This window comes from Artemia sp. Qi Xiang Cuo, chromosome 7, assembly GCF_049724085.1.
Source record: "Artemia sp. Qi Xiang Cuo chromosome 7, ASM4972408v1, whole genome shotgun sequence".
Lineage (NCBI taxonomy): Eukaryota > Metazoa > Arthropoda > Branchiopoda > Anostraca > Artemiidae > Artemia > Artemia sp. Qi Xiang Cuo.
In genome coordinates this window covers 73,770,003-73,795,199 of record NC_142800.1, presented here as the reverse complement: position 1 = coordinate 73,795,199, position 25,197 = coordinate 73,770,003, and the positions used below count along the sequence as shown (strand labels likewise).

At 36.5% G+C, this 25,197-nt stretch overlaps 2 protein-coding genes across 3 annotated transcripts in view; one reads left to right on the top strand and one right to left on the bottom strand.

Annotated features, from left to right (window-relative positions):
- Positions 1-3,621: 3,621 nt before the first annotated feature.
- Glyp (glycogen phosphorylase) overlaps positions 3,622-25,197 on the top strand; it is a 118,544-nt gene continuing 96,968 nt past the window's right edge. For both annotated transcript variants that reach the window (XM_089092553.1, XM_089092552.1), the window contains exon 1: positions 3,622-3,756. The gene's annotated coding sequence lies outside the window, so the exon portion shown is untranslated. The remainder of the gene's footprint in view (positions 3,757-25,197) is intronic.
- Positions 14,354-15,629, bottom strand: LOC148950670 (uncharacterized). Its single transcript, XM_089091916.1, has 2 exons — positions 15,588-15,629; positions 14,354-14,893 (listed from the first exon to the last, which is right to left on the bottom strand). The coding sequence occupies exons 1-2, from the start codon at positions 15,627-15,629 to the stop codon at positions 14,354-14,356; spliced, it is 582 nt and encodes a 193-aa protein (XP_088948042.1).

The following is a 25,197-nucleotide window of genomic DNA, read 5'->3' as shown; positions in this document are numbered from 1 at the left end:
CTGTGTTGAAGCCTTTTCTAAAACAACACTGATGCTGTGGAAAAAAGGCATTGTGTTCACAAAACCATTTAAGTCTTTTCTTTATCACAATTTCCATGATTTTCAAAAGGACCGGCAGAAGCGAAACATGGTTGTAAGATGAGAGCCATTCTAATAGTTTACTTGTTGTTGTTTTTTTACAAGATAAATATCGTCTTCTTTAAAATCTTAGGAAATGTATTTAGCTTCATGGATTTTTTATACACATCAAATGGGATTTGATCAAATCTCAGCTATGAATTAATCAGCATATAGTAACTTGTACCATCTTCTCCAGATGCCGAGTCTAAATTCACTTCCTTCAATGTTTCGATAAGCTCTCGTTCTGTAATGAACTCCATAAACTCGTTCTTAACTTGTGTATTGTTATGGAGTTTGCAAACTTCACACAGTGAGTTATCCATGCCTAGTTTATTTAAGAATTTCATCCATGTTAATTTCTTTGCTTTTAGGACTACTTTTTTCACTTTAGCTTCTATTCTTCGGAGAAATATTAAATTTTCAATGCAAGGATATATCTGAAACCTTTTTCTTACTCCGTTTTTTTCTTCAATAGATTTTTTACAATCATCATACCACTAGACTGTATTGGCTTTTTAGATTCGCTTAATGTAGGTTGGTTTGAAGTTCTTGGTATGGAACATAAAGTGGTATTTTTAAGATAATGGTGATAAGTTCAGCTTTTTGGTCCCCTTCAGGAGCTTGAAGAACCTCTTCATGATTTGTACTGCTTAAAAATCATCTAAATTTTTCCGATCCGCTTTCTTATGATTGAATCTAAAGGTATATGGTACATATTCACAGCTTGTTTCGTTGATAGTGGTCAGAATTTCTGTATGTTCTGTCTAAAGATCATTTACGCCATAGGTTGTTACATCTGGAAGAAAGTATGGTGGTTCTACCTGCACGTCTACTGTTGAGAATTTCAGTTCCGTATATTGTAATGGGCGTTTAAAACAAACAGCGTAAAGATTAAAGCATGTGGGAACAATAGAATGAATTTTCAATACACTTTCCTGCAGTGATTGTTTGATTTACATCTTCCCAAAGCTGGCTATGGGCATAAAATCCTCAAATTAGATTGTTTTGGCCCAGTTAGCCTTTCGTGTAAAATATGGAAACTGGAGTTTGTTCTGTTTGGATTATGAAACCAACATATTCTAAGTTTGGTCATTTATCATGACCCCGTTGATGACAAAAACTTTAACCATGTCCAGTTCAGTGATTAAGGTAGCACCAAATTTGCATGAATAGCTAGAAGGGTCTTTTTAAATATATTTAACGCAACAACATTTTTAACATCATTACAACAGAATTCGGTTGGAAATCGTGTTGTTATCAATTTGTTGCAATGCAATAAGTGCATTTGATGGTATAGGACGCTATAACTTTATATCATCTGCAAAAACTGAACTGTAGAAAACTTGAATGCCGAGTACATGTCATTGATGAACAGAAAAAAAAAATAATGTTGCATCCAATTTTGTGGAACCTCGCTTGGGATTTGAACCGGTTATGACTATGACTATCTCCTGAAGCTGAATCTTGAAAGATGTCTTTTTTTCCTTTTTTTTTCAGAGGCCCCGTTATGTGTTAGACCAAAGTTTCTTCTTGCTAAAGAATTCTTGAAAAAGTTTGAAGATAAATTTTCAATTAATTTGTAGAATATAGTAGTATTAGACATAGTAAATTAAAGACATATGTCAGACTGTACACATTTAACATAATAATTAACATGAAATCATTAATTACAGACTGTAATTAATTTGTTTTAGGTGATACTTTGTATATCTTCTCTAAGGTATAATTAAAATCATTGAAGGGAGTTTTGTCAACTTTGCTTTTTGTATCAAAATTAAGCGTGGTAACGAGAGGAAAGTTAAAAATTGAAGGGATTTTTACAAATATAGTTTTGTTCCAATTGAATGAATGCCAGCTAATGTGGATAAATTGCGTTGCGATGCAGGAGCAGTTAAACGACTATCATCCATTTAACAATAATGGTGGCAACAGAGAAGCAGACATAAATAGGAGATTTTGCCAGCCTCAATCAGCTTACGAAACCTTTCCTGCTGTGACATGGATGAACTGCTGGATGAGCTCACCAAAACACATATCAAACAGTTCGTGGTAACGAACGTTACGCGAAAAAAATTGCCTTATTTTCGAAAAAAGGGGGAAACAACCCCTAAAAGTCATAGAACTTTAATGAAAATCACACCATCAGATTCAGCGTATCAGAGAACCCTACTGTAGAGGTTTGAAGCTCCTATCTGCAAAAATGTGGAATTTTGTATTTTTTGCCAGAAGAAATATCATGGATGTGTGTTTATTTGTTTTTTTTCCCCAGGGGTGATCGTATCGATCCAGTAGTCCTGGAATATCTTGAAAGGGCTTATTCGAACGGAAATTGAAAGTTCTAGTGCCCTTTTTAAGTGACCAAAAAAATTGGAGGGCAACTTGACCCCCTCCCACGCTCATTTTTATCCCGAAGTCACCCAATCAAAATTTTGAGATAGGCATTTTGTTCAGCATAGCGAAAAATCTAATAAATATGTCTTTGAGGATGACTTCATCCCCCACTGTTCCCGGGGGAAGGACAGCAAGTTGTGAACTTTGCCCATTGTTTATATACAGTATTGGCTATTTGGAAGTATACAGGCGTTTTCAGGAGGTTTTTTTTCTACTGGGGGGGTCGGGGTTGGGGTTACGGGGGAGAATCTTTCCATGGAGGATATTTCCTTGAAGGAAGGGACATTTCCATGAAGGGGGCGCCAGATTTTCCAGCATTATTTAAAAAAGACCAGAAATTAAATAAAAAAAAGTTTTTTTTCAACTGAAAGTAAGGAGCAATATTAGAACTTGAAACGAACAGAAATTATTACGTATATGAGAGGGTTCGCCCCCTAGTCAATACCTCGCTCTTTACGCTAAAGTTTTTTTAGTACTTTCAAAAGAGCTATCTATTCTAATTAACCGGCCTTTGTGATTCAGGGGTTTGTGATTCGAACAAAATTCGAACTAGCGTAAAGAGCGAAGTATTGACTTGGGAGTGAACTCCCTAATATACGTAATAAAAACATACGAATATAGAAATTTATTACGTAAGTCAATTCGTAACTTACGTCAGAACAAAATTTCGAGAAAGCCAATTAGCCAAAAAAAGGAAAATTAATATGCGAATTTCGTTTAATTATTCATGTACGGTGAGCCAAAATCAAAGCTGCATTAATTCAAAAACGTTCAGAAGTTAACTAAAAAAAACAAGTTTTTTTTAAAACTGAAAGTAAGGAGCGACATTAAAACTTAAAACCAACATAAATTATTCCGTATATGAAAGGGGCTGTCCCCTCCTCAACGCCTCGCTCTTTACGCTAAATTTTGACTCTGTCTCACAACTTTATTTTTTAAACCAATTAGCGAGGCGTTGAGGAGGAGACAGCCCTTTTCATATACCGAATAATTTCTGTTCGTTTTAAGTTTTAATGTCGCTCCTTACTTTCAGTTAAAAAAACTTTTTTTTTTTTTTTTTTAGTTAATTGTCTATATAAAACCACCTACATTTGCTGCAAGTGACTGAATTGTGTCATAGAAATAAACGCCTATTGTGAAGTTTGGTTAAAGTATTTGCCGTTATTCAAAACTGAGCCTCACTTGAAAAAATAAGCACTGTCATCATCATTTTATCATATTTTTTTTTCTGGAGAGGCATTTCAAGTATGTGCCTTCCTATTTTAAGCCATATTTAAATTTAAGGTAAAATTCTACTTCTGGCCATCTTGGAAAGGGGTTAGGTTAGGAAAATGAAACTTTCAGGGATGGATCTACAGGCTAAAGTACGTCCTGGGAAGGTACTTTGAAGTACCTACATCCAATCCTTCTCCCTCTAAAGGGTCCTGGGTAAAAATCTACCAAATCATATTATTGACTTACGCATAAAGTGAATATACCACTTGATGCCTTTTTTTATGCTGATTATGAATATAATAATCTTTTCTATCAGAAATGAATTTCAGCCCCCCCCCCGATATATGCCAATTCAGGGTGGTATTTATTTAGCCTTGGCCCCCTCATAAGGAGACATGTTAATAAAACAATTCTTACTTTAAAATATGTATAATGATCCTAGTTCTTATATTATCCAAGGGGAGAACCTTTATCATTAAGTCTTTCCTCTAAAAATCTTCAAAAGAGAAAAAGTTTCCAAATGTCACCATGTTTTCAATTCAATGCTTAAGTCTTTTTAAATTGCCGCTTTAAATTGCCGCCTAATAAGTTCTTTAAGGGCTGAAATTCATTTCTGATAAAAATGATTATTATATTCGTAATCAGCTTAAAAAAAGGCATCAAGTGGTATATTCACTTTATGCATAAGTCAATAATATGATTTGGTAGATATTTACTGGGTCCTGACCTTTGATGACCTTTAAAAATCTGTGTGTTATAAAAGTGAAACTTTGCAAAATAGATCTTCTGCTTAAATGAAGTAGGCTACAACAAAATTGTTTTGGTAAATTTTTATCAACTCATATTATTGACTTACAAATAAAGTGAATATACCACTCCATGCCTTTTTTATGTTCTTTCCAAATAGCCTATAATAATCATTTTTGTTGGAAATGAATTTTACCCCCACCCCTATATAGGCTATACCAATTCAGGGTATTTATTTGCACATTCGGGGGGGGGGGTGAGGGCAAATTTCATTTCTGATGTAAATGGGAGGTAAGTTTAAATTTTACCTCCACCCATCTAATGTGCAAATATATACCCTGAATTGGTATATAGGGATGGGGGTAAAATTCATTTCCAACAAAAATGATTGTTCTATTTGGAAAGAGTATAAAAAAGGCATTGAGTGGTATGTTCACTTTATTTGTAAGTCAATAATATGATTTGGTAAAAATTGACCATTGTTTTCAGCTTCACAACTTGGCTCAATCCTGATTTGTAAGGTTTTAAAGATATACAAAAAACATTTCCTAAATTTTGAAAACAAAGCATTGATATGGCTTAAAATCCTGTTCAAATAACATGAATAACATTTTCAGAACTAAAGCCAGAGAAAAAGAAACTGATAACTGAAAATCAAGGTAGAATGTTGTTTTGTCAAAATTTCAGTAGGTATTGACTTGTCATGTGGGCAAATTTCAGGACCATCTAGAGGAAGAATAAGTGGAGGCAGGTAGCCTACTTCAAAATACTTCCTGGGACATACTTTAGCCTGTAGACCCATCCCTGAAAGTTTCATTTTCCTAAACTAGCCTAACCCTTTTTCAAGATAGCCAAATGTAGCTAAAGTAGAATTTTACCAAAGTTAATTTGAGTTCAGTGTTATCTTGTGCCAAGATTCCATTTCTGAACTAAACATTATAATTAAAAAATAATTAGCTAGGGTACCCTTTGATTCCCAATTCACAACTGTTTCCAAATATAGGCTAGGCCTAGCCTAGTTAATAGTTCCTACCATGACAATTGCATCCTCCTCCCCCAATGGGCCTGATCTAGCCCTAGGCTATATACAAGAATTAGCTGATTATGTTGGTTTGCAGCAGGCCATTTTTTTGTGGTAACACTTTTGCATGGCCTCTTCTGACCCAAATATCCTATAATAACAAAAGGTTTGATGAAATTCTAGTTGAGGGGTTTCTTTATCTTCTAAAATATAGTTGAGATAGGCTAGGCTTGACAAAAATTTCTGGAATAAAGTTAGGGTCTAAAATAGACCTAGCCTATGAACAGGAATGGTGCTGTCAAGCACCATATTCATAATTTTGAATTATTTGAAATAATAAATAACCTAGTTATTAAGCAATTTATTTGATCTTAACCAATAATATGGCCCCTTTTTATGTATTTTGTTTATGAAAGAAAACTTAATGATGATTTTTTCTTAAATTAGCCTACAACAACACATTGACAGTAGATGAAGAAGATGATGATTTGTAGTCATGTTGTATTTATTTATAAATTATTTTGCTTTAGAACCTAGTAGGTAATATCCAATGGAGTAGACACCTGACAATCCAGGAATTTTTATGGTTTTCTGTGTGATATGTAACAGAATTCTTATTTCTCATAGAATTAAACTTCCTTTTTTTTTATTGGCTCTCCCACCAAAAATCCTGCATATGTGCCCAAAGCCTAGGATGTATAGAGGGCATTTACATCCACTTTAGATCTTGCAATTTTGGAGAAATTATAATATCCAAAAGTTTAGAAATGGTGCTGGGGAGTAAGACTTCTAGTTTCTTTGGTAAATGTTTAGATTAGGGGATATTGAAAAGGAAACATGTTGAAAAAAACCATTCTTACTTCATAATATGCAGAAAAGTTGTTGCTAACACATTTTGACTACAGCTCCACTGTACTTTACCTACCCCGCCTCCAAAAATTATGCAGCTACCTAGTATGCAAATATATAGCCCTAATTATATATTTCTAATACATTTCACCACCAGTCACTCTTGTTTCTCTGGTTCTTGCTTTGTCAAAGTTGGTTCAATTTACAGGTACCATACATTGGTTGAAACAAGAGATATATATTGGCACAGTGCAGTAGAAATATATAATTTGGGGTTAGGGTAAAGTATAGTTGAGCTGCATTCAAAATGGGGTAGCTATAGTTATTCTGCATATCATGAAATAAGAATTATCTTCTTAACATGTTTCCTTCTCATGAGCCCCTAGTCTAGACCTTTACCAATTCTTTTTTTTTATCTAGAGTCATTAGCCCAGTAATAAACTTACAGCACAGTGATACTTCTGGGGTCTTTGCTTACCCTGGCACAGCACCCTCAGATTTTGAGTTATAAGTTGCTCTTCTGTCATGAATTTAGGACTGTGTGCCACTTTTCCAATGTAAAAAGCTTATTTTTTCCAATGTATGTCTTGTTTCCCTTTCAAAATATTCAATGAGGGGGCTCATGCTGCCTCATCTGGCAGACTATTCCAGTCTTTTTTTACTAACACACTGACAAGCATGATATTCAAGGAAGGGTTTGATCTGTTTCTTTTTTTTTTAACATTGGCAGTGTCCTCTGGTTAATGAATATGTTGGGGTTGAAAAATATGCCTAAAATCTTGTTCTGTCAAGTCTCTTCTTTTGCTTTATACATTTGATCAGATTTTTGAATATGAGGGAATACTGTTGATTTGTTACAGTAATGAAAAACTGTCCATATGCTTAAATGATTTTTTTTCAATTTAAAAGATTTTTGTAGAGGCCCTGTGGCCTATTTGTTTTGCATTATATTATTATTATTATTATTATTATCACCATATCAGTCCCACAAGTTGGTTTACTTTAAAAGTCACTTTTGATGAATGGACATGAAATTTGAGGTTGGTATCAATAATTACCTCAAAATCTCTCTCACACTCTGTTTTTTTTCCAAATACCACTTGCATATTATCAATTTTAATGGTAAGTGAATTGATATTATTGGGGGGGGGGAGAGGGTAATAATTGATATTATTTTTCACTTACTTGAATTAAGATTTAATCATCTGGTGAGAGCATGGCTGATATTGTCAATGCATATTAAAAATGACAGTGGATGAGACTGAGATTAGAATTTGGAATGTGTGTATCCACACCAATTAATAAAACAGACCAGATGGTCCTCGTGTCTGTCCAAAGATGGGCATCTAAATGTGTAAAGGGGCTCAAAGACAAAGAGTATGCATGCTGACTGCAGTGCCTCAAGCTACCAACTCTAACATATCATAAGTGAAGAGGTGATATGATAATGACTTACAAACTGCTCCAGCCTGATGACAAAGACTTATGCCCAGTCATCAAGAATCAGGGGTCATTCAGTGAAGCTTTTTTGGAAGTGTGCTAATACAAGGAAGAGGATCCATTTCTTCTCCAACCACATCATAAGCCTTTGGAACAATCTGAGCAAAACAGAGTTCACCATCTGTTGACAGTTTCAAAGAAAATCTTGATAAGGAAAGGGAGACCAAACTATGGCTCATGCAATTGGATGAAACTGCAATGTCTTTTCTACAAAATGCTAATTCTGTTATCATTGCTGGCTCAGGCATTGAGGCCACTAAGATCAATAAGGAAAAGAAATTCCAATATGTTATATATGGCGTTGATTTATCCATTGAGAAGCAACAACTAGAGGCAGAGCTGCTGGATGCAGGAGGAAGAAACCTGGAGCTTATCCATCTAATGCAGCTTAATACACAGCTGAATGAAGAATTATCCCCTAGCAAATCAGTTTTGATCTCCCTTAAACATGAGCTGAATCATGAAATATATTTATTTGGACAACAAATTAAGTACAAACTATACAAAGCTAAGCCTCTTCAATGTTCCAAATGCCATTTACATGGACATTTGTTTAATAGATGTTCACAGCAAAATCTGTCCTGTACTAAATGTGGACAAAAAGACCCCAATGAAAACAACTGCCAAGCAAGTCAGCACTATTGTAAAAACTGCAAAATGGAGGGTCATAGTGCAATTAAAAAACAATTGTGCCCTACACATAAGCACAGAGCAGATATTTTAAGAATATCAACTGAACAAAATCTCCCTTTTTCAGTAGTTGCATCTTCCATTCTAAAAACTCCTAAAGTGCAAACTTACAATTTTTCAGCTATAAGTGCTACAGGAAGAGTTAATTACACACCTCAGATGTACTATGTAAACTCTCCACTTCAAGGCAACCATAAAAACACACATGTATATCCTTCATATGCTCAAGCACTTCATGGTATAATACCTCTCCAAGGAGATTCAAACTGGGCGTATTTAAGTCATGCAAAAAAAATTAGATGATAATGATCAAGTGAATAGCAAACAATTCCAAAAGATTGAAACTTTTCTAGGAGTAAGTTATCTTATAAGCACATCTGGACACACAGATCAAATAAAAGCTATTTTGTTACAAAAAGGATGCCCAGCAGCTCCAAAGAAGAAGCAATAAAACCAGATAAGTTTAGTAGAAAACCTAAAAACTCTCTCAGTCTTAGGGAAGAGCTCCATCTGGCACAAAGAACCAGAAGCAAAGGTAAGCAATCTCCTCCTAAGGATGATACAACTTCTGCATTTGATCAGATGGAAGCACAAACAGTGGGTAATTTTAAAATTCTTCAATGGAATGTTGTGTCACTGAAAAATTTAAGACTTAATGAGCTGATAGATTTGATTGCTTTTAATCCTGTTGATGTAATTTGTTTAAAAGAAACTAACCTTCATAGCCTAAGACAAATTCATATACTGGGTTTCAATATTTATAGGAAGGACAGATTTACTGGGAGAAAAGGTGGAGGTGTTGCAATCCTTATAAGACATTTTATTTCCCATTCATTTATTGCTTCTAAGGAGTATCCCTGTGAGATAGATGCTGTTACTATTTGTTTACATCTAGAGGTGGAGAAACAACTTAAAATTGTTTTTTTATAACCCTAAGGGTAATAATGATAAAACAGATATCATTCAGGAAATTACATGTGATGGTAATACTATTATTCTGGGGGACTTTAATGCTCATAGTTTCCTATGGGAAAATTGTGCTTCTTCAAACAAAGCAGGAAGTTCTCTTGAAACCCTAATTCTTGGTCCTAAGCCGATTTCTATTTTCACTCCTTATGGGCTTCCAACTCACTATAATGTTAGAGGAAATTCCTTTTCTACAATAGATTTGCAAATCGGACCTACATGGCTAGACCCAAATATTGAGATTAAAATAGTTCCTGAACTTCAGACTGACCATACTACTCTGCTTTGTCAGATAACAAATGAATCCCTGACCCCAAACCAACCAAGATTTAAATTCAACATACTGAAAGCTAATTGGAATCTTTTCAAACATTATTTAAATGAAGCAGACTATTCGCCATTGACAGAGGAAGATGACCTTGAATGTCAAGCTATCCTCTTTTCACACCATTTAGAAAGAGCAGCTGAAAGAAAGGCTATGGGGCTTATTTCTGAACAAATTAATTTTCCAATAGTTAAGAAACATCCTAAAACATGGTGGAATGATTGCAGAAAGGCAGTCAAGGATAAGAAAAAGGCGAGAAAAAGGTTTCAAAAGCATCCTAGCCAAGAAGCATCGATGTCAATGAGGAGAGCCGAATCTCTGGTCAAAAAGACAGTGCTAAAAGCTAAAAGAGGAGTATGGAATAATTTTTCCTTAGAATTAGACGAAAATGTCCCCTCAACAAAGATTCATACCTTTATAAATAAAATGATGGGAAGTAATAAAAATACAAGCAGCACAGTCCTGTCATCATGATCCAGTGACAAATTATTACATACTGATAAAGAAAAGGCAGAAGCTTTAGCCGTCAGCTTTGGGAAAACTAAGGTATTGGCGACAATGAAACCCCTCAGTTGCAAACTCCATGATACTGGCAAGTCAAAGGAGGAATTATTGGTGCCTCTGACAAGAACAGAGTTGAATGATATTATGGGGGAAGTCAATATTTCATCTGCAGCAAGTGAAGATGAAATCAGTTATAAATGGATAATTGAGTTTGGTGACGTTTTTAAAACCAAACTACTTCATATTCATAACCAATCTTGGCAGAGTAGAAGATTTCAGAAGTTATGGAAGCAGGCTATTATTGTACCAGTGCCTAAGCCAGGAAAACCTCCCGAAAGAGTGGAGTCTTATAGACCTATTTCAATTTTACCGGTCCTTGGTAAACTCTTAGAGAAAATAATTCATAAGAGACTGGAATGGTTTGTCGAATCTAACCAGTTACTACCAAGGTCCCAATCAGGTTTTCGTTGGGGTAGATCCGCTGTGGACAATATAGTCCTCCTCGAAGCGGCTATGAGAAAATCCACAGAGAAAGGAAAGATTTTAATTGCCGTGTTGATGGATTTTGAGGCTGTTTTTGACAAAATTGATAAAACTTTACTCTGCAAAACTCTTAAAGATATGGACTTCCCAGAGGGGGTTATCGAATTTTTAGATAATTACCTATCCAACAGGCATTATAAAGTCTCGTATATCCAGTGCATAAAGGACTCCTACAGGGGTCATCACTTAGCCCTTTATTGTTCACTTTGTTTCTGTCGGATTTAAAGTTCAGCTCTGAGAATGCTTGCAAAGCAGAGCTTGCTGACGATCTTTTGATTTGGAGCTCTTGGTCCAATACAAATGATATGGCAACAGAATTAAACCAAATGATGAAAGAGCTATGGGCCTTTTCTATGGCTTGTTCTCTACTGGTATCAGCATCTAAGACTAAGGCAACTATATTTTACAAAAGAAAAGGATTTGTCCCTCCCAAGATATGGATAAATGGAAATGAAATTGATTACGACCCTTCTCCCAAACTTCTTGGTATCCATTTGGACCATGGTTTGACCTGGAAAAACCATATTGATTTTGTTAAAAAATCTTGCATGAAAAGGCTTATTCTTTTCAAACATTTAGCTACTACTAAATGGGCCAAGTCACCAACTGTTCTGCTAGATTTTTAAAAAGGTTTATCCAGTCAAAGATTGAGTATGGTATTGAAGCATACAGAGGATGTTGCAAAACAAGTTTAGCAAAGTTGGAAACCCTCCAAAACATGGCAATAAAGATAGCCTTTGGTTTTCACAACCATACCGTACCTCAAGTCATAAGGTCCTGGCACTAACTGTATGCTGTCAGTGCAAGAAAGGAGGAACATGCTGGTAATCAAGTATTACACAAAAATCCAAGCAATTGGTCAATTGCATTTTTTTTTTTTCAAAAACCTTTAGCAATAATTGTTCAATGAATAATAGCTGGCATATCCACTCTTAGATTCTTTTCACTGAACTAGTTTCCAACTGGAACAAGGAGGCAGGGAGTTGTACTTTACATCTTCAGCCTCCAAAATGGAAGTTTAATCCTATTCATGTATGTACTGAGATTATAATGGATAAGAAGTCAAGTTTTCTCCCCACTCAGATTAAGTTAGTTTTCAAACAGAACGTCTTAAATGATTATCCTGATATCCTACAAAGCTACACAGATGGTTCGGTAAAAGGGTCCAAAGCTGGTTCAGCTGCGACAATCCCATGCTACTCTTTAAATATTTGTACAAGGCTGCCAAATGGAGCATCCATCCTGACTGCTGAGATTAAAGCTATAATCAAGGCACTTAAGGTAGTTATAGCAAAACCTCCACTATCAAAAAAGTGCGTAGTCTTTTCAATCTCAAAGTCAGCCTTACAATTGATTTCTAAAGTGCACAAATCAGCACCGGACTCGAATCTGCATTACTTTCGGAGCCTTCTTTTTGACCTTCAATAGAGAAATATTATCATCCAGTTTCAGCACGTTCCAAGTCATCAGGGTATATACTATAATGAACTTACTGATTTGTTGGTAAATTCTACAGTGGATACAATTATTTCTATCAACGCCAGGTCTCTCACTCTACGTGACGTAACCCGACATAGAAAACCTATAAAACGATTCTTACCTCCTATTCTGATCTTCCCATTTCGGGAAACTAATGTTCTTTATTTCAGAATAAAGAGTAACTCTCTGATTTTAAGAAAGGAAGAACATGAATGGAATAAAACGGACGACTCACACTGCCGATTTTGTTTAAAAGTGCCTGAGATTTTACAACATATAATTTTTGAATACCACAGCACAGCTTACCTGGCAGCAAATATCAAACGTACATTTGAAAGACTGAAGACGAATAAAGATATTGACGAGCTATTTAAAGCCAATTATAATGCATCAGATGAAAGATACTTGTACAAAAGCATAATTGATTTTCTCGTGGATACTAATATTGTTTGAAGAAGCGGAGTGAGTGCAGAAGAGAGTGAGAGCGAGTAACAAGAGCCGAATAGGTACTAGCTGGCCTCCAGGCCTTAAATTGCTGGGATTATGGCAGCTCGAGTACTTGTACTTCCCACAAGCCATCCAATTCCATTGTTTCTTATTTTACTTTTTTTTCTGTTATATGAATTGCTTTTGTTATATGAAAACCAAGAGTGTTATATTCCTTAAGAATTGAAGAAAAAAAATGGTTGTTGATATAAAAAAAACAAAAAAAACCTTGTTTGTTTATCTGTTGGTTTTCGTTGTATTGATTGTGTATTTAGACGAAACCTCCTAGAAGCCGAAAGGAGTCTATCATAGATTCCAGGTGCTGATTTTCGAAAGAAGAAGAAAACTCACGGTAGCGGAAAACCGTGAGTAAATTCCTACCAAGCTATTGATACGGTCACTTTGGGTAGCGGTACCAAAGGTAGCGCTACCAGCTAAACTAAAAGCTCGTCACTGGAATCGACCCTTCTAATGATTTCCTCACACAGTCTTTGGTAAAACATGACACACTTATTTTTAATAGAAATCAACTTGTGACTAAAATCCACGTCTCCACTCATTCCTTCACAGAGTACCATAAACTTGGGCCCAAAGTAGACGCATCCCACTGAGAAGTGGTTGAGCAGTGGGATTTCAAAGCATCCCACTACTCAAGGAACCTCTTCACAACTTGCTCCATTGCTAGCCAGCGTGTCTTCGACGGTTAAAGTATTGCGTGTTCGGCAACTTCTACGAACTTCTGACACTCGGCAAATTCCCTTTTCCTTTTGGGGCTATAAGCGACAAAATTATACACGTCGTGAGCTAATTGTACTATTTCAGGGTCTAGAACATCGCAACCAGCGGCCGAACACAGAGCGAAAGAATGGGAAATACCCCCGAAAACGGCGAGTCACGGCACATCTTTTTAAAAGCGCAGCCAGGCCCTCTTGTTTACCGAGCATCACACTTGCATTATCAGACGCAAAACCAATGAGGTTGACTAAAGGGGTATCTCTATCGCGCATAGCTTTCCTGTACAGCCATTTCCAACTTACCTTGGTGGGGGCAAAAGCAGGGGCAGATTTTTTGTTTTTGGGCATGGATAAAACGTTAAAACTGGTCAAAACAAATCACATTCCAGAAGTTTTGAATTTCACGGACTTCTTGAGCACGTCAGCTGGTCCAGCTGAGCTGGAGGTGGAGCGCCATCTATGGCCACAGATGTACGAGTAGTGAGACAGCTGGTCCGCTAACCCATTTTGGCTCACCGTAAAGATTGATTTTCTGGGCGACGCTAATTCCATACCATGTGAAAAAAACCATGTTTTCTTGAAAAATACATGTTTTTTATTGAAATATCGATGGAAATCCATGGCGTTTCCAAAATCCATGTCAGGGGTTAAAAAATCCATGTTTTCATGGATAAATCCATGGCGGTGGCAACCCTGCCTGTGCCTGTCATCATCAGGTTCAAATTCAATTCTCTTGCCAGAATATAAAATCACTAAATAAAATAAAACTAAAATCACTGAACACTAATAATGAGTCGAACCTGGAATTATTGTATCTGATGTGTTCTTATCTTTGTCTTTGTTCAAGAAGGAGGAGATGGTCATTCGAGAAGGAAAAAACACCTTAAAGCTAAGCTTAGTGAGTTTGAAGCTTGAAATGTCAGTAATGCCCTTAATATTAGGTAATGACAAAAAGGGTTTATCTTCTTCACTCTTAGGTATAGAGCTCTTGGTTTTTGTGCTAATCTTTCTCCTGGAAATAACCTTATCAATGACTTGTTGGGGGTAGCCATTGCCTATAAGAACATCTTTTATATGATCAAGTTCAGTCTTCAGCTGAAAATCAGAGGAACACTCTACAAACGCTTTATCAACCAATGAATAGACTACAAAATTTTTTACTATTGGGTGGTTATAGCAGTCATATCTCAGGTATCTATCACTATGAGTTGGCTTACTGTATACACTCAAGTCAAACCTAGTTTCCCGTTTGGCAATGAGAACATCTAAGAAGGGCAAACTGTGGTTATTTTCGAGTTCGATGGTGAACTTTATATCTGGATCCTGCTGGTTAAAAATATTGAGAAAGGATCTTATTTTGTCTTCTGTCCCATTCCAAATTATTAAGCAATCATCTACCTATCTCATGTAGAGTTGGAGATCCCGAAGTCCTGCTTGAAGATATTATTTTCAATATGTTGTAGAAGCACCTCACTGAGAACCAGTGCCAAGACTTTTCCCATTGGTATGTCCCACTTCTGTTTGTAAGTTTGATGCCTGAAAAAGAAGAAAGCATTGTTCAGACATAAAGACGTGAGAACGTCGCTTCAGATAAGATAAGATCACTTCAGATCCACCAGGAGTATATAAGATTCCTTGTAGTTGTGGTGATACCTATATAGGTTGCACCATGAGATCTCTACATCACCAATTAAAAGAACATGCTGATTCCATTGATGCCTGCCTTAAAAAGACAAAGCTTGATGAGGAAGATAGTTTTTCAGCATTGGTCCATCATATTTTTGAAAACCCTTCCCACTCCATTAGGTTTGACTAGGTCCAACTTATAGCTATTGTTCCACAATTCTTAAAGCAGAAAATCAGAGAAGCTCTGGAAATTGCTAAAAACAAACCAGCCATCAATAAAGACTATGGAGAGTTCCACATCAGCGAAGTTTGGGAACCCATTACCCATAGACTGAAAACTTGCAAAAAACTCCACCCCCCTTCTATAGGCCCAACCTTTTTGAGATCGTACTAGGATAGCGGCCATCAACGCCTCTACCAAAATTAGGGCCATGTTACAACAATAATTCCAGGTTCGGCTCATTATTAGTGTTGTTCAGCGATTTTAGTTTTATTTTATTTAGTGATTTTATATTCTGACAAGAAACTTGAATTTGAACCTGAGGATGACAGGCACAGGTCCTGTCAAAATTATCGTTTGAAGAAAAATCAAGACCTGACATCCATAGCTTAGGTAAGCTTATTACCATTATCATGTATAAGAGTCAGGTTGGCTTCAGAGAATGTATAAGATTTGTAGGTCTATGTTTTGTTGGGATGTTGTCACCTAAATTGTCTGATCCTCTATGGTTTTGATTTTGTCTTGTTCTGAATAGTTTTGGGTATTTGGCGTTTCAAGCCCTAATTGTTTGACTACTACTTCTTGAACTTGTTCATAACAGTGTTTGCTTAGTTGGTGTCTGTGTTACTGTCCTCTAGGCTTTTTGTAATAATGGTGCACTTTCACTTTTATTGGTCCATGTCGGCAAATAACTCTTCTCCTACAAGGGTCTGCTATTGCTGATTATTGCTGTTTGGTCTTAGAGACCTTTACTCAACTTCATTTACTCTTTCATTTAGGTCAAGGTAAGCAGAATGGATATACCTGTGCATTTCAGTTTTGCTTAATTTACTTTTCAGCCCTGCTATTTCATCTACCAAAGTTTTAACCCAGTTTTTTTTTGCATAATTGCATCAAATAGAATTTTGCTATTGCCCGAGGGCATCTCATGCACCTGTACAGGTTGTTTTACTGACTCTTATCTTGTGAACTCTGGCCAAGAGCAGAGGCTGGTTATTGCTCTTGTCTCTCTCTGTACGAGTTTGGTGGGTTTCTTGCTCTAGTAGGTCTATCCTGAGTCATTAAATAGAAAAAAAAAGTTTTTTCAACTGAAAGTAAGGAGCAACATTAAAACTTGAAACGGACAGAAATTATTACGTATATGAGGGGGGTTGTCCTCTCCTTAATAACTCGCTCTTTACGCAATTTTTTTTTGAAACTTTTAAAAGAGTTTATAATCTAATTAAATGGCCTTTGTGATTCAGGAGTCATTCTTAAATAACTGGAACAAAAAATCAAACTTTAGCGTAAAGAGTGAGGTAATAATTAGAGGGTGACCCCCCTCATATGCGTCATAATTTCTGTCCGTTTTAAGTTTTAATGTTGCTCCTTACTTTCAGTTGAAAAAACTTGTTTTTTTTATCATTTAATTTCTGATCGTTTTTAAATAATGCTTAGAAATCTGGCTCCTCCTCCATGGGAAGTTCCTTTCCCCCCACGAAAAATTCCTCCTCAAAAAGATCCTCCCACGTAACCCCCCTCCCCTCCACCAGAAAAATCTCCCCTGAAAAACGTCTGTATACTTCCCAATAACAAATACTATATGCAAACAATAGGCAAAGTTCATAGCTTGCAACCCTTGCCCTGGGGACTGTGGGGGTTCAAGTCATCCTCAAAGGCATAGTTATTAGATTTTTCGTCTATGCTGAAAAAAATGACTATCTCAAAATTATGAACCGGTGACTTTGGGAAAAAATGAGCGTGGGAGGGGGGGTAGTTGCTCTCAATTATTTATGTTACCTTAAAAAGAAGTTTTGAACTACTGATTTCCAATCAAATGAGCCCTCTCCCGATCTTCTACGATGACTTGTTCAGTACGATCACCCCTGGGAAAAAAACAAGAAACAAACAAACAAATTAGCATGCAACCATTATCTCTCTTCCCGAAAAAAAAGTATGCAAAATTCCACATTTCTGCATATAGGAGCTTAAAACCTCTATAGTAGGGTTCTCTGGTATGCTGAATCTGATTGTGTAATTTTTATTAAGATCACTTGATGTTTTGGGGATGTTTCCCCCTTTTCCAAAAATGGGCAAATTTTCTCAGGCTTGTAACTTTTGATGGGTAACATTAAATTTGATGGATTTTACATATTTTGAATAAGTATCAAAATTCGATTCTTTTGACGTATCCATTGTTATCAAGACTCTGTTTCTTAGAGTTTCGGTTACTATTGAGCTGTATCACTCCTTACTTACTATTCATTACCATGAACTGTTTGATAATGTCAAATTCAAATATATAGTTTCAGAATTTCAATCTTTGCAATTAACCTTCTTCTTGCATACAATTTCTAGCAATGTCAGGCTACTTTATAGACATGGCTGTCTAATGTTATTCTTTTGATGAAAAATCCTCAACTTGTGGGAATTGCAGGTACTGAGAGGCAATCACCTTTCCCCGGTGGTTTAAGGACACTTTCTGACCTGAACTGCTCTTCTTGTCTATCTCTGCTCCTTTCTCCACAAGCTGTCGCCAAAAAAACAGTAAAAAAATGAGCGAATTCGGACGGAACAAAGAAAACATCATAAACCTCAGATTTGCCAACTTTTTGGCTGAATAAACAATTTCCTGGAAAAAAAAAATTGATAGTGACTTCGCACCAGCAACATTGTAAAACTAAGATTCGAATCCTATACAATTTTTATTCCGAGGGGATTTAAGACAATAAAACTCTGACCTCAAAGTCCAAATATAAAAAAAATATGACATTAAGATAAGCCCTAACCGTTTATTTTAACATTATGGGTTTAAATATGTAGAAAATGTAATGGAAAACCGAAAAAATGACTTTATTTCATAATTTTAGGCAATAATACAGTCCAATTTTCATCCTAACCTGTGGCTTTTTTTTACATTTTTTTATGGAAACTTTTTTCCCAGTATATGCTCCCTGAAAAAGAGAAGATTCGTTTTTTAAGTTTACAAACAGTAGCCTACAGACAAGACGTAACACAAAATTAGCCTAACTTAGATAGTGAATTTCTTAGCATTCATATAATGTCAAACTAGAGTAGACCATGGACTTATCTCCTAGGCACTGGAGGTGTAAGATTCAGTAATTTTTCTAGATTTCGAAGAAATATTTCAAAGAAGGTCAATAGCCTAGAAATTGCATTTTTTGGCTTTCTATAAAATTTTGGTTGTGATCAAATTTTCTGAAGGTATAATATGCATATAAAGCGCAAGTCCAGATATAGATACAATTAAGTCCATCTACAATCCAAATCTAAATCATATATGGAAGGGGATGCGGAGGAAGGTTCTCTGGAATCTTTTCCTTTTCACATATACAAGAACTGGTTTTTATATCTTAACAAAACTTGATTGGAAGTAAAAGTTAGCATTCTAGTTTTTCCTTTGGAGTTTATTGACATCACCTATCCTCTATAGGAGAGAAAAGTCCGTAAATTCTTCTCATCAGGACACCTAGTAGAAGGAGTTGTTTTATCTCAACAAAGCTTGGTAAAATTAAGACTAATCGCCCTATTCTCTAGCATTTATGTCTAATCTGACCTTTACGGGAGGTTGTTTAAGTGATAAATTCGTGTCATCAGAACGTCAGAGGCATGTTGCCTATACTAAAGGCCATACGGCTCCAATGTTTTTTTTATTATTAATTAAACAAACTTTTTCCACAAAATAAGTTTTTCAAAGAAAAGTAAAGAACTCCATTAAACCAAAACTGAGCATAAATAAAATCAAATAATCTACCAAGCGTGAAACTACCACAAATCAGCATCGATAAATAAATGAAACCCAAAACGAACAGAAATTACAATAAATAACCGAGTCAAACTCAAAACGAGCAGAAATTAACATGAGTAGGGCTCAAAAACCCTATGAGTTCCCTAGGCCAGAACATAATTTGCACTTTACTGAAAAATTTAAATGTTTTTACTTTTATAGCTTTAATAAATCAAATAGTATTAACATTTTGATTACTAAATATTATTATATGTATATTAAATTGACAATACACATTCATTTGTATTTTTTTCAGTAAAGTGCAAATCATGTTCTGGCCTTGGGAAGGCATAGGGGTTTTCAGGCACAGGCTCATTCGATTGGAAATTCAAAGGGCTAGTGCCCTTTTTAATTGTCGAAAGTAATTGGAGGGCAACTAGCCCCCCCCACGCCCATCCCTCCCCCAAATACATCCAATCAAAATTGTGAGATAGCCATTTTGTTCAGCGTAGTTTATTTACAGATAGAAAATATGTTTTTGAGGAGGAAACTCCACCACAACCCTCGGGGCAAGGGTTGTAAGTTATGCCCTGGGGGCATATAAGGTTTTTATTGAAGGCGTTGTCGTAGAAACTTCAAAACAGGCTAATTCGATTGGAAATTCAAAGGGCTAGTGCCCTTTTTAATAGTCGAAAGTGATTGGAGGGCAACCAGCCCCCCACGCCCATCTTTCCCCCAAGCACATCCAATCAAAATTGTGAGATAGCCATTTTGTTCAACGTATTTGTTTTCCAGATAGAAAATAGATTTTTAAGGACGAAGCTCCCCCACAACCCTCAGGGCAAGGGTTTTAAGTTATGCCATGGGGGCATATAAGGCTTTTATAGAAGGCGTTGTCGTAGAGACTTCAAAAGGGGTTCATTCGATTGGAAATTGTGAGTTCTACTGCCCTTTTTAATAGTCGAAAGTGATTGGAGGGCAACTAGCCCCCCCCCCCCCCTCATGCCAATCATTCCCCCAAACACAGTCAATCGAAATTTTGAGATAGCCATTTTGTTCAGCGTAGTTGATTTCCAGATAGTAAATGTGTTTTTGAGGAGGGCACTCCCCCACAACCCTCAGGGCAGGTTTTAAGTTATGCCCTGGGGCATATAAGGTTTTTATAGAAGACGTTGTCGTAGAAACTTCAAAAAAGGCTCATTTGATTGGAAATTCAAAGGGCTAGTGCCCTTTTTAATAGGCGAAAGTGATTGGAGGGCAACTAGCCCCCCTCCCCCCCCCACGCCCATCATTCCCCCAAACACATCCAAACAAAATTTTGAGATAAGCGGTTTGTCTGTGTACCTGATTTGAGGATAGAAGATATCTTTTTGAGGAAATTACTCCTCCACAACCTCCGGGATACGGATTTACTGTTATGCCCTGGAGCCAGATGAGGTTTTTGTAGAAGGCTTTGTCGTAGAAACTTCAAAAAAGGTTCATTCGATTGGAAATTCAAAGGGCTATTGCCCTTTTTAATAGTCGAAAGTGATTGGAGGGCAACTAGACCCCCCCCCCCCATGCCGATCATTAAATCAAACACTTCCAATCAAAATTTTGAGATAGCCAATTTGTTCAGAGTAGTTTATTTCCAGATAGAAAATGTGATTATGGGGGGGACAATGCCCCACAACCCTCAGGGCAAGGGTTTTAATTTATGCCCTGGGGGCATATAAGGTTTTTATAGAAGGCGTTATCGTAGAAACTTCAAAACAGGCTCTTTCGATTGGAAATTAAAAGGGCTAGTGCCCTTTTTATAGTCGAAAGTGATTGGAGGGCAACTAGCCCCCCCCCCCCACGTCCATCATTCACCCAAACATATCCAATCAAAATTTTGAGATAGCCATTTTGTTTATCGTAGGCTAGTTAATTTCCGGATAGAAAATATGTTTTTGAGTAGGACACTCCCCCACAACCCTCAGGGCAAGGGTTGTAAGTTATGCCTTGGGGGGATACAAGGTTTTTATAGAAAGTATTGTCTTAGAAAATTCAAAAAAGGCTAATTCGATTGGAAATTCAAAGGGCTAGTGCTCTTTTTAATAGTCAAAAGTGATTAGAGGGCAACTAGCCCCCCCCCCCGGCCCATCGTTCCCCCAAACACATCCAATCAAAATTTTGCGATAGCTATTTTGCTCAGCGTAGTTGATTTCCAGATAGAAAATATGTTTTTGAGGTTGACACTCCCCCACAATCCTCAGGGCAAGGATTTTAAGTTATGCCCAGGGGTATATAATGTTATATAATGTTTATAGAAGGCGTTGTTGTATAAACTTCAAAAACAGCTCATTCGATTGGAAATTCAAAGGGCTAGTGCCCTTTTTAATAGTCGAAAGTGATTGGAGGGCAACTAGCCCCCCCACGCCCATCATTCTCCCAAACACATCCAATAAAAATTTTGAGATTGCCATTTTGTTCAGAGTAGTTGATTTACAGATAGAAAATATGTTTTTGAGGAGGATACTCCGCCACAGCCCTCAGGGCAAGGGTTTTAAGTTATGCCGTGGGGGTATATAAGGTTTTATAGAACGCGTTGTCGTAGAAACTTCAGAAAAGGGCTCATTCGATTTGAAATTCAAAGGGCTAGTGCCCTTTTTGACAGTCGAAAGTGATTAGTAATATTTTTAGTTGTTGTTGTAGTGGTTTAGACCAGGGCACTTCGTATTGAGGGAGTTGGCGTGGGAACTTCGATAGGAGCTCATTCGAATAAAAAGAAAAATGGCTGATGCCCTTTTTAATATTCAAAAAGGATTTGAGGGCAACTAATCCCCCTCCCACGCTCGCCCTTCTATTTGCCCATTATGTTTAGAAACTAAATGTTGCCTTAAGATTAAATCAAAATGTACTGTGATAATGCTAATTCCCAATAAGGCATCTTAGCAGTATCCCAAGAACGACTGAGGGTTTTATATTCAAACTTTCAAAGCTATTTCTTCTCTTAAAGTTAACCTAATCAGAATGGTGTAAGTGTATCCAAGCTATCAAAGAAAGTAAACAGATTTTTTGGTGAATGGTATCAAGTTTTCCATTTTAGGTCAACTAGCGGAGGTATGAAACTAAATTAAACTGTACTTTTTATGTCCAGATTTTTAAAAGGGTGTATGTTGTTAAAAATTGCTGAAAGTTTTTCTCCAGCATACAAATAGAAGGCCAAACTATAAGTCTTTAAAACGAAAAGATTTAAAGTGTTATTTTCTTTTTCCCTGAAAAGACTATGTCAATATAAAACGAACAGAAGTTAATTAAAAAAACTTTTTCCACAAAATAAGTATATCTTACTATCTTTCTACGGCAACATCTTCTATAAAAACCTTATATGCCCCCAGGGAAAAATCTAAAACTCTTGCCCTGAGGGCTCTGGGGGAGTATCCTCCTCAAAAATATATTTTCTATCTGTAAATCAACTACGTTGAACAAAATGACTATCTCAAAATTTTGATTGGATGTGTATGGGGGAATGTTGGGCGTGGGGGAGGGGCTAGTTGCCCTCCAATCACTTTTGACTATTAAAAAGGGCCCTAGGCCTTTGAATTTCCAATCGAATGAGGCTTTTTTGAAGTTTCTAAGACAACGCCTTCTATAAAAACCTTATATGACCCCAGGGCATGACTTAAAACCCTTGCCCTGAGGGTTGTGGGGGAGTGTCCTCCTCGAAAACATATTTTTTATTAGGAAATCAACTACGCTGAACAAAATGGCTATCTCAAAATTTTGATTGGATGTGTTCGGGGGAATAATGGGCGCGGCGGGGGGCGGGGGCTAGTTGCCGTCTAATCACTTTCGACTTTTAAAAAGGGCACTAGGTCTTTGAATTTTCAATCAAGTGAGACCCTTTTGAAGTTTTTACGACAACGCCTTCTATAAAAATCTTATATACCCCAGGGTATAACTTAAAACCCTTGCCCTGAGGATTGTGGGGGAGTGTCGCCATCAAAAATTTGTTTTCCATCTTGAAATAAACTACTCTTAAAAACTTGCCTATCTAAAAATTAGGATCGGATTTTCTTGGGTAAAGGATGGGCGTGGGGGGGGGGGCTTGTTGCCCTCCAATAAAATTCGACTATTAAAAAGGGCACTAGCCCTTTGAATTTCCAATCGATTGAGCCTGTTTTGAAGTTTCTAAGACAACGCCTTTTATAAAAACCTTGTATGCCCCCAGGGTAAAACCTAAAACCCTTGCCCTGAGGGTTGTGGGGGAGTGTCCTTATCAAAAACATATTTTCTATCTGGAAATCAACTAGCCTACGCTGAAAAAAATGGCTAAATGTGTTGGGAAGTAAGGCCAAGTGTCCTAGAGGTGCCTTTCGGGAGTTTGTACATGTTACAATCAATGAGCTGAGTGGGGCTCCTAAATTCTTGTTATTTAGATATTAATTAAAAAAAAACTTTCCCACAAAATAAGTTTTTCAAAAGAAAAGTAAAGAACTCAATTAAACCAAAAATGAGCAAAAATAAAATCAAATAATCAACCAAGCGTGAAACTACCATAAATCAGCATCGATTAATCAATTAAACCCAAAACGGACAGAAATTACAATAGATAACCGAGTCAAACTAAAAACGAGCAGAAATTAACATGAGTATGGCTCAAAACCCCTATGCCTTCCCAAGGCCAGAACATAATATGCACTTTACCGAACAAATATTAATGTTTTTACTTTTATAACTTTAATAAATTAAATAATATTAAAATTTTGATTACTAAATATCAGTATATGTATATTAAACTGACAATGCACATTCATTTTTTTTTTTTTCTCGAAGTTTCTACGATAACTCCTTCGATACGAAGTGCCCTGGGCTAAGACCAAGAAACCAAAAAAAGTAAATACTAGTAATGCATTGTATATACATTGTGCCACATCGTTCTTTACTTAGGCAGCGGTATTGCGCTGCCTATGATTTGCTGCAAGGGGTTGTTGGGTCTTAACAATACTTGGACTAAATAACAGCTATTGTGCTATGTTTTTTGGGATCTAGAAGCTACATATGCAAGGACTGGGGCTTGGATCAGGAGCTGATGAATTTTTGTACAGAAGAGGGTATTCAATTCTTGTCATCTGGACATCCAGCTGAAGAGCTAAACAGATCTCAACCAAACTTTTTTGGCAGTGAAATTAAGGGTCCTAGTTGTGTACTTTGTATGTCCATATCTATTCTGACCTATGTGGGAGATGGTATCCCTTGTTTCCTTGTTGTAAATACATTCTAAGACCGCACTGGCTATAAATTATGTATGACAAACAATAAAAAAAATAATATGATTTAATAACCAAGAAGACGAGGGTAATATCAACCAGTGGATACAAAAGAAGCAAAAAGGATAAAAGTAGATATTTCGGCAAGGACCTCCGCCAACCGTCTTAAGTGCTAAAAACAAGACGAAAAAAATCTAACCTTTAGAAGTAAACTCAAACAGAGCAGACGATACACATGTTTTTTGTTTTTTTTTTTCAAGGGAAAACTATCCAAAGCAGAATTTTCTATGAATTCTATGTAGAAATTTGCCAAATGGGAAGATAAAACGGCCCCCCTCGGTAAACCCATGATTTGAAGAAAAAATTTGTCTCTGAACCTAAAATGCAAGACAAATTTGTTGCAGAGGCGAACAAGGGTCATTATTGTATCAGTTTCTAGTCTTATAATCTGACCAAGAAGAACTCTCTTCTGGTTTTCTTTGTAAGACCCACAGTTTATTTAATTATCCAGTATGATCTTTCCCTATCTCACCCATTATAAAAACCCGGACCGAGGTGCGAGTGCTCCAGAGAACGTTTTGCAGATATAAACATAAGCGGCATTAGATGTTTTCCCGGGTAGACAAAGAATAATCAGCTACGGAACAAGTACTGACAAAACCACTTGGCCGGCTCAACCAATAAGTGGACAATAAGTACAGAAATAAGTGGGAGGAGCTTTTTGTTCGCACCGAGAATGAAGAGCCAGAAATCATATGCGGTAAACTTACTGGATAATTATATAAACTGTGGTAAGACCTGTTCATATTTATGTTTCTAG

Bases quoted from the DNA above. Each gene is read 5' to 3' on its own strand.
- LOC148950670 (XM_089091916.1), bottom strand. From the start codon at position 15,629: ATGGCCCTAATTTTGGTAGAGGCGTTGATGGCCGCTATCCTA. The intron at 14,894-15,587 runs GTACGATCTCAA...TTTAACCAGCAG, and splicing joins CGTTGATGGCCGCTATCCTA to GATCCAGATATAAAGTTCAC.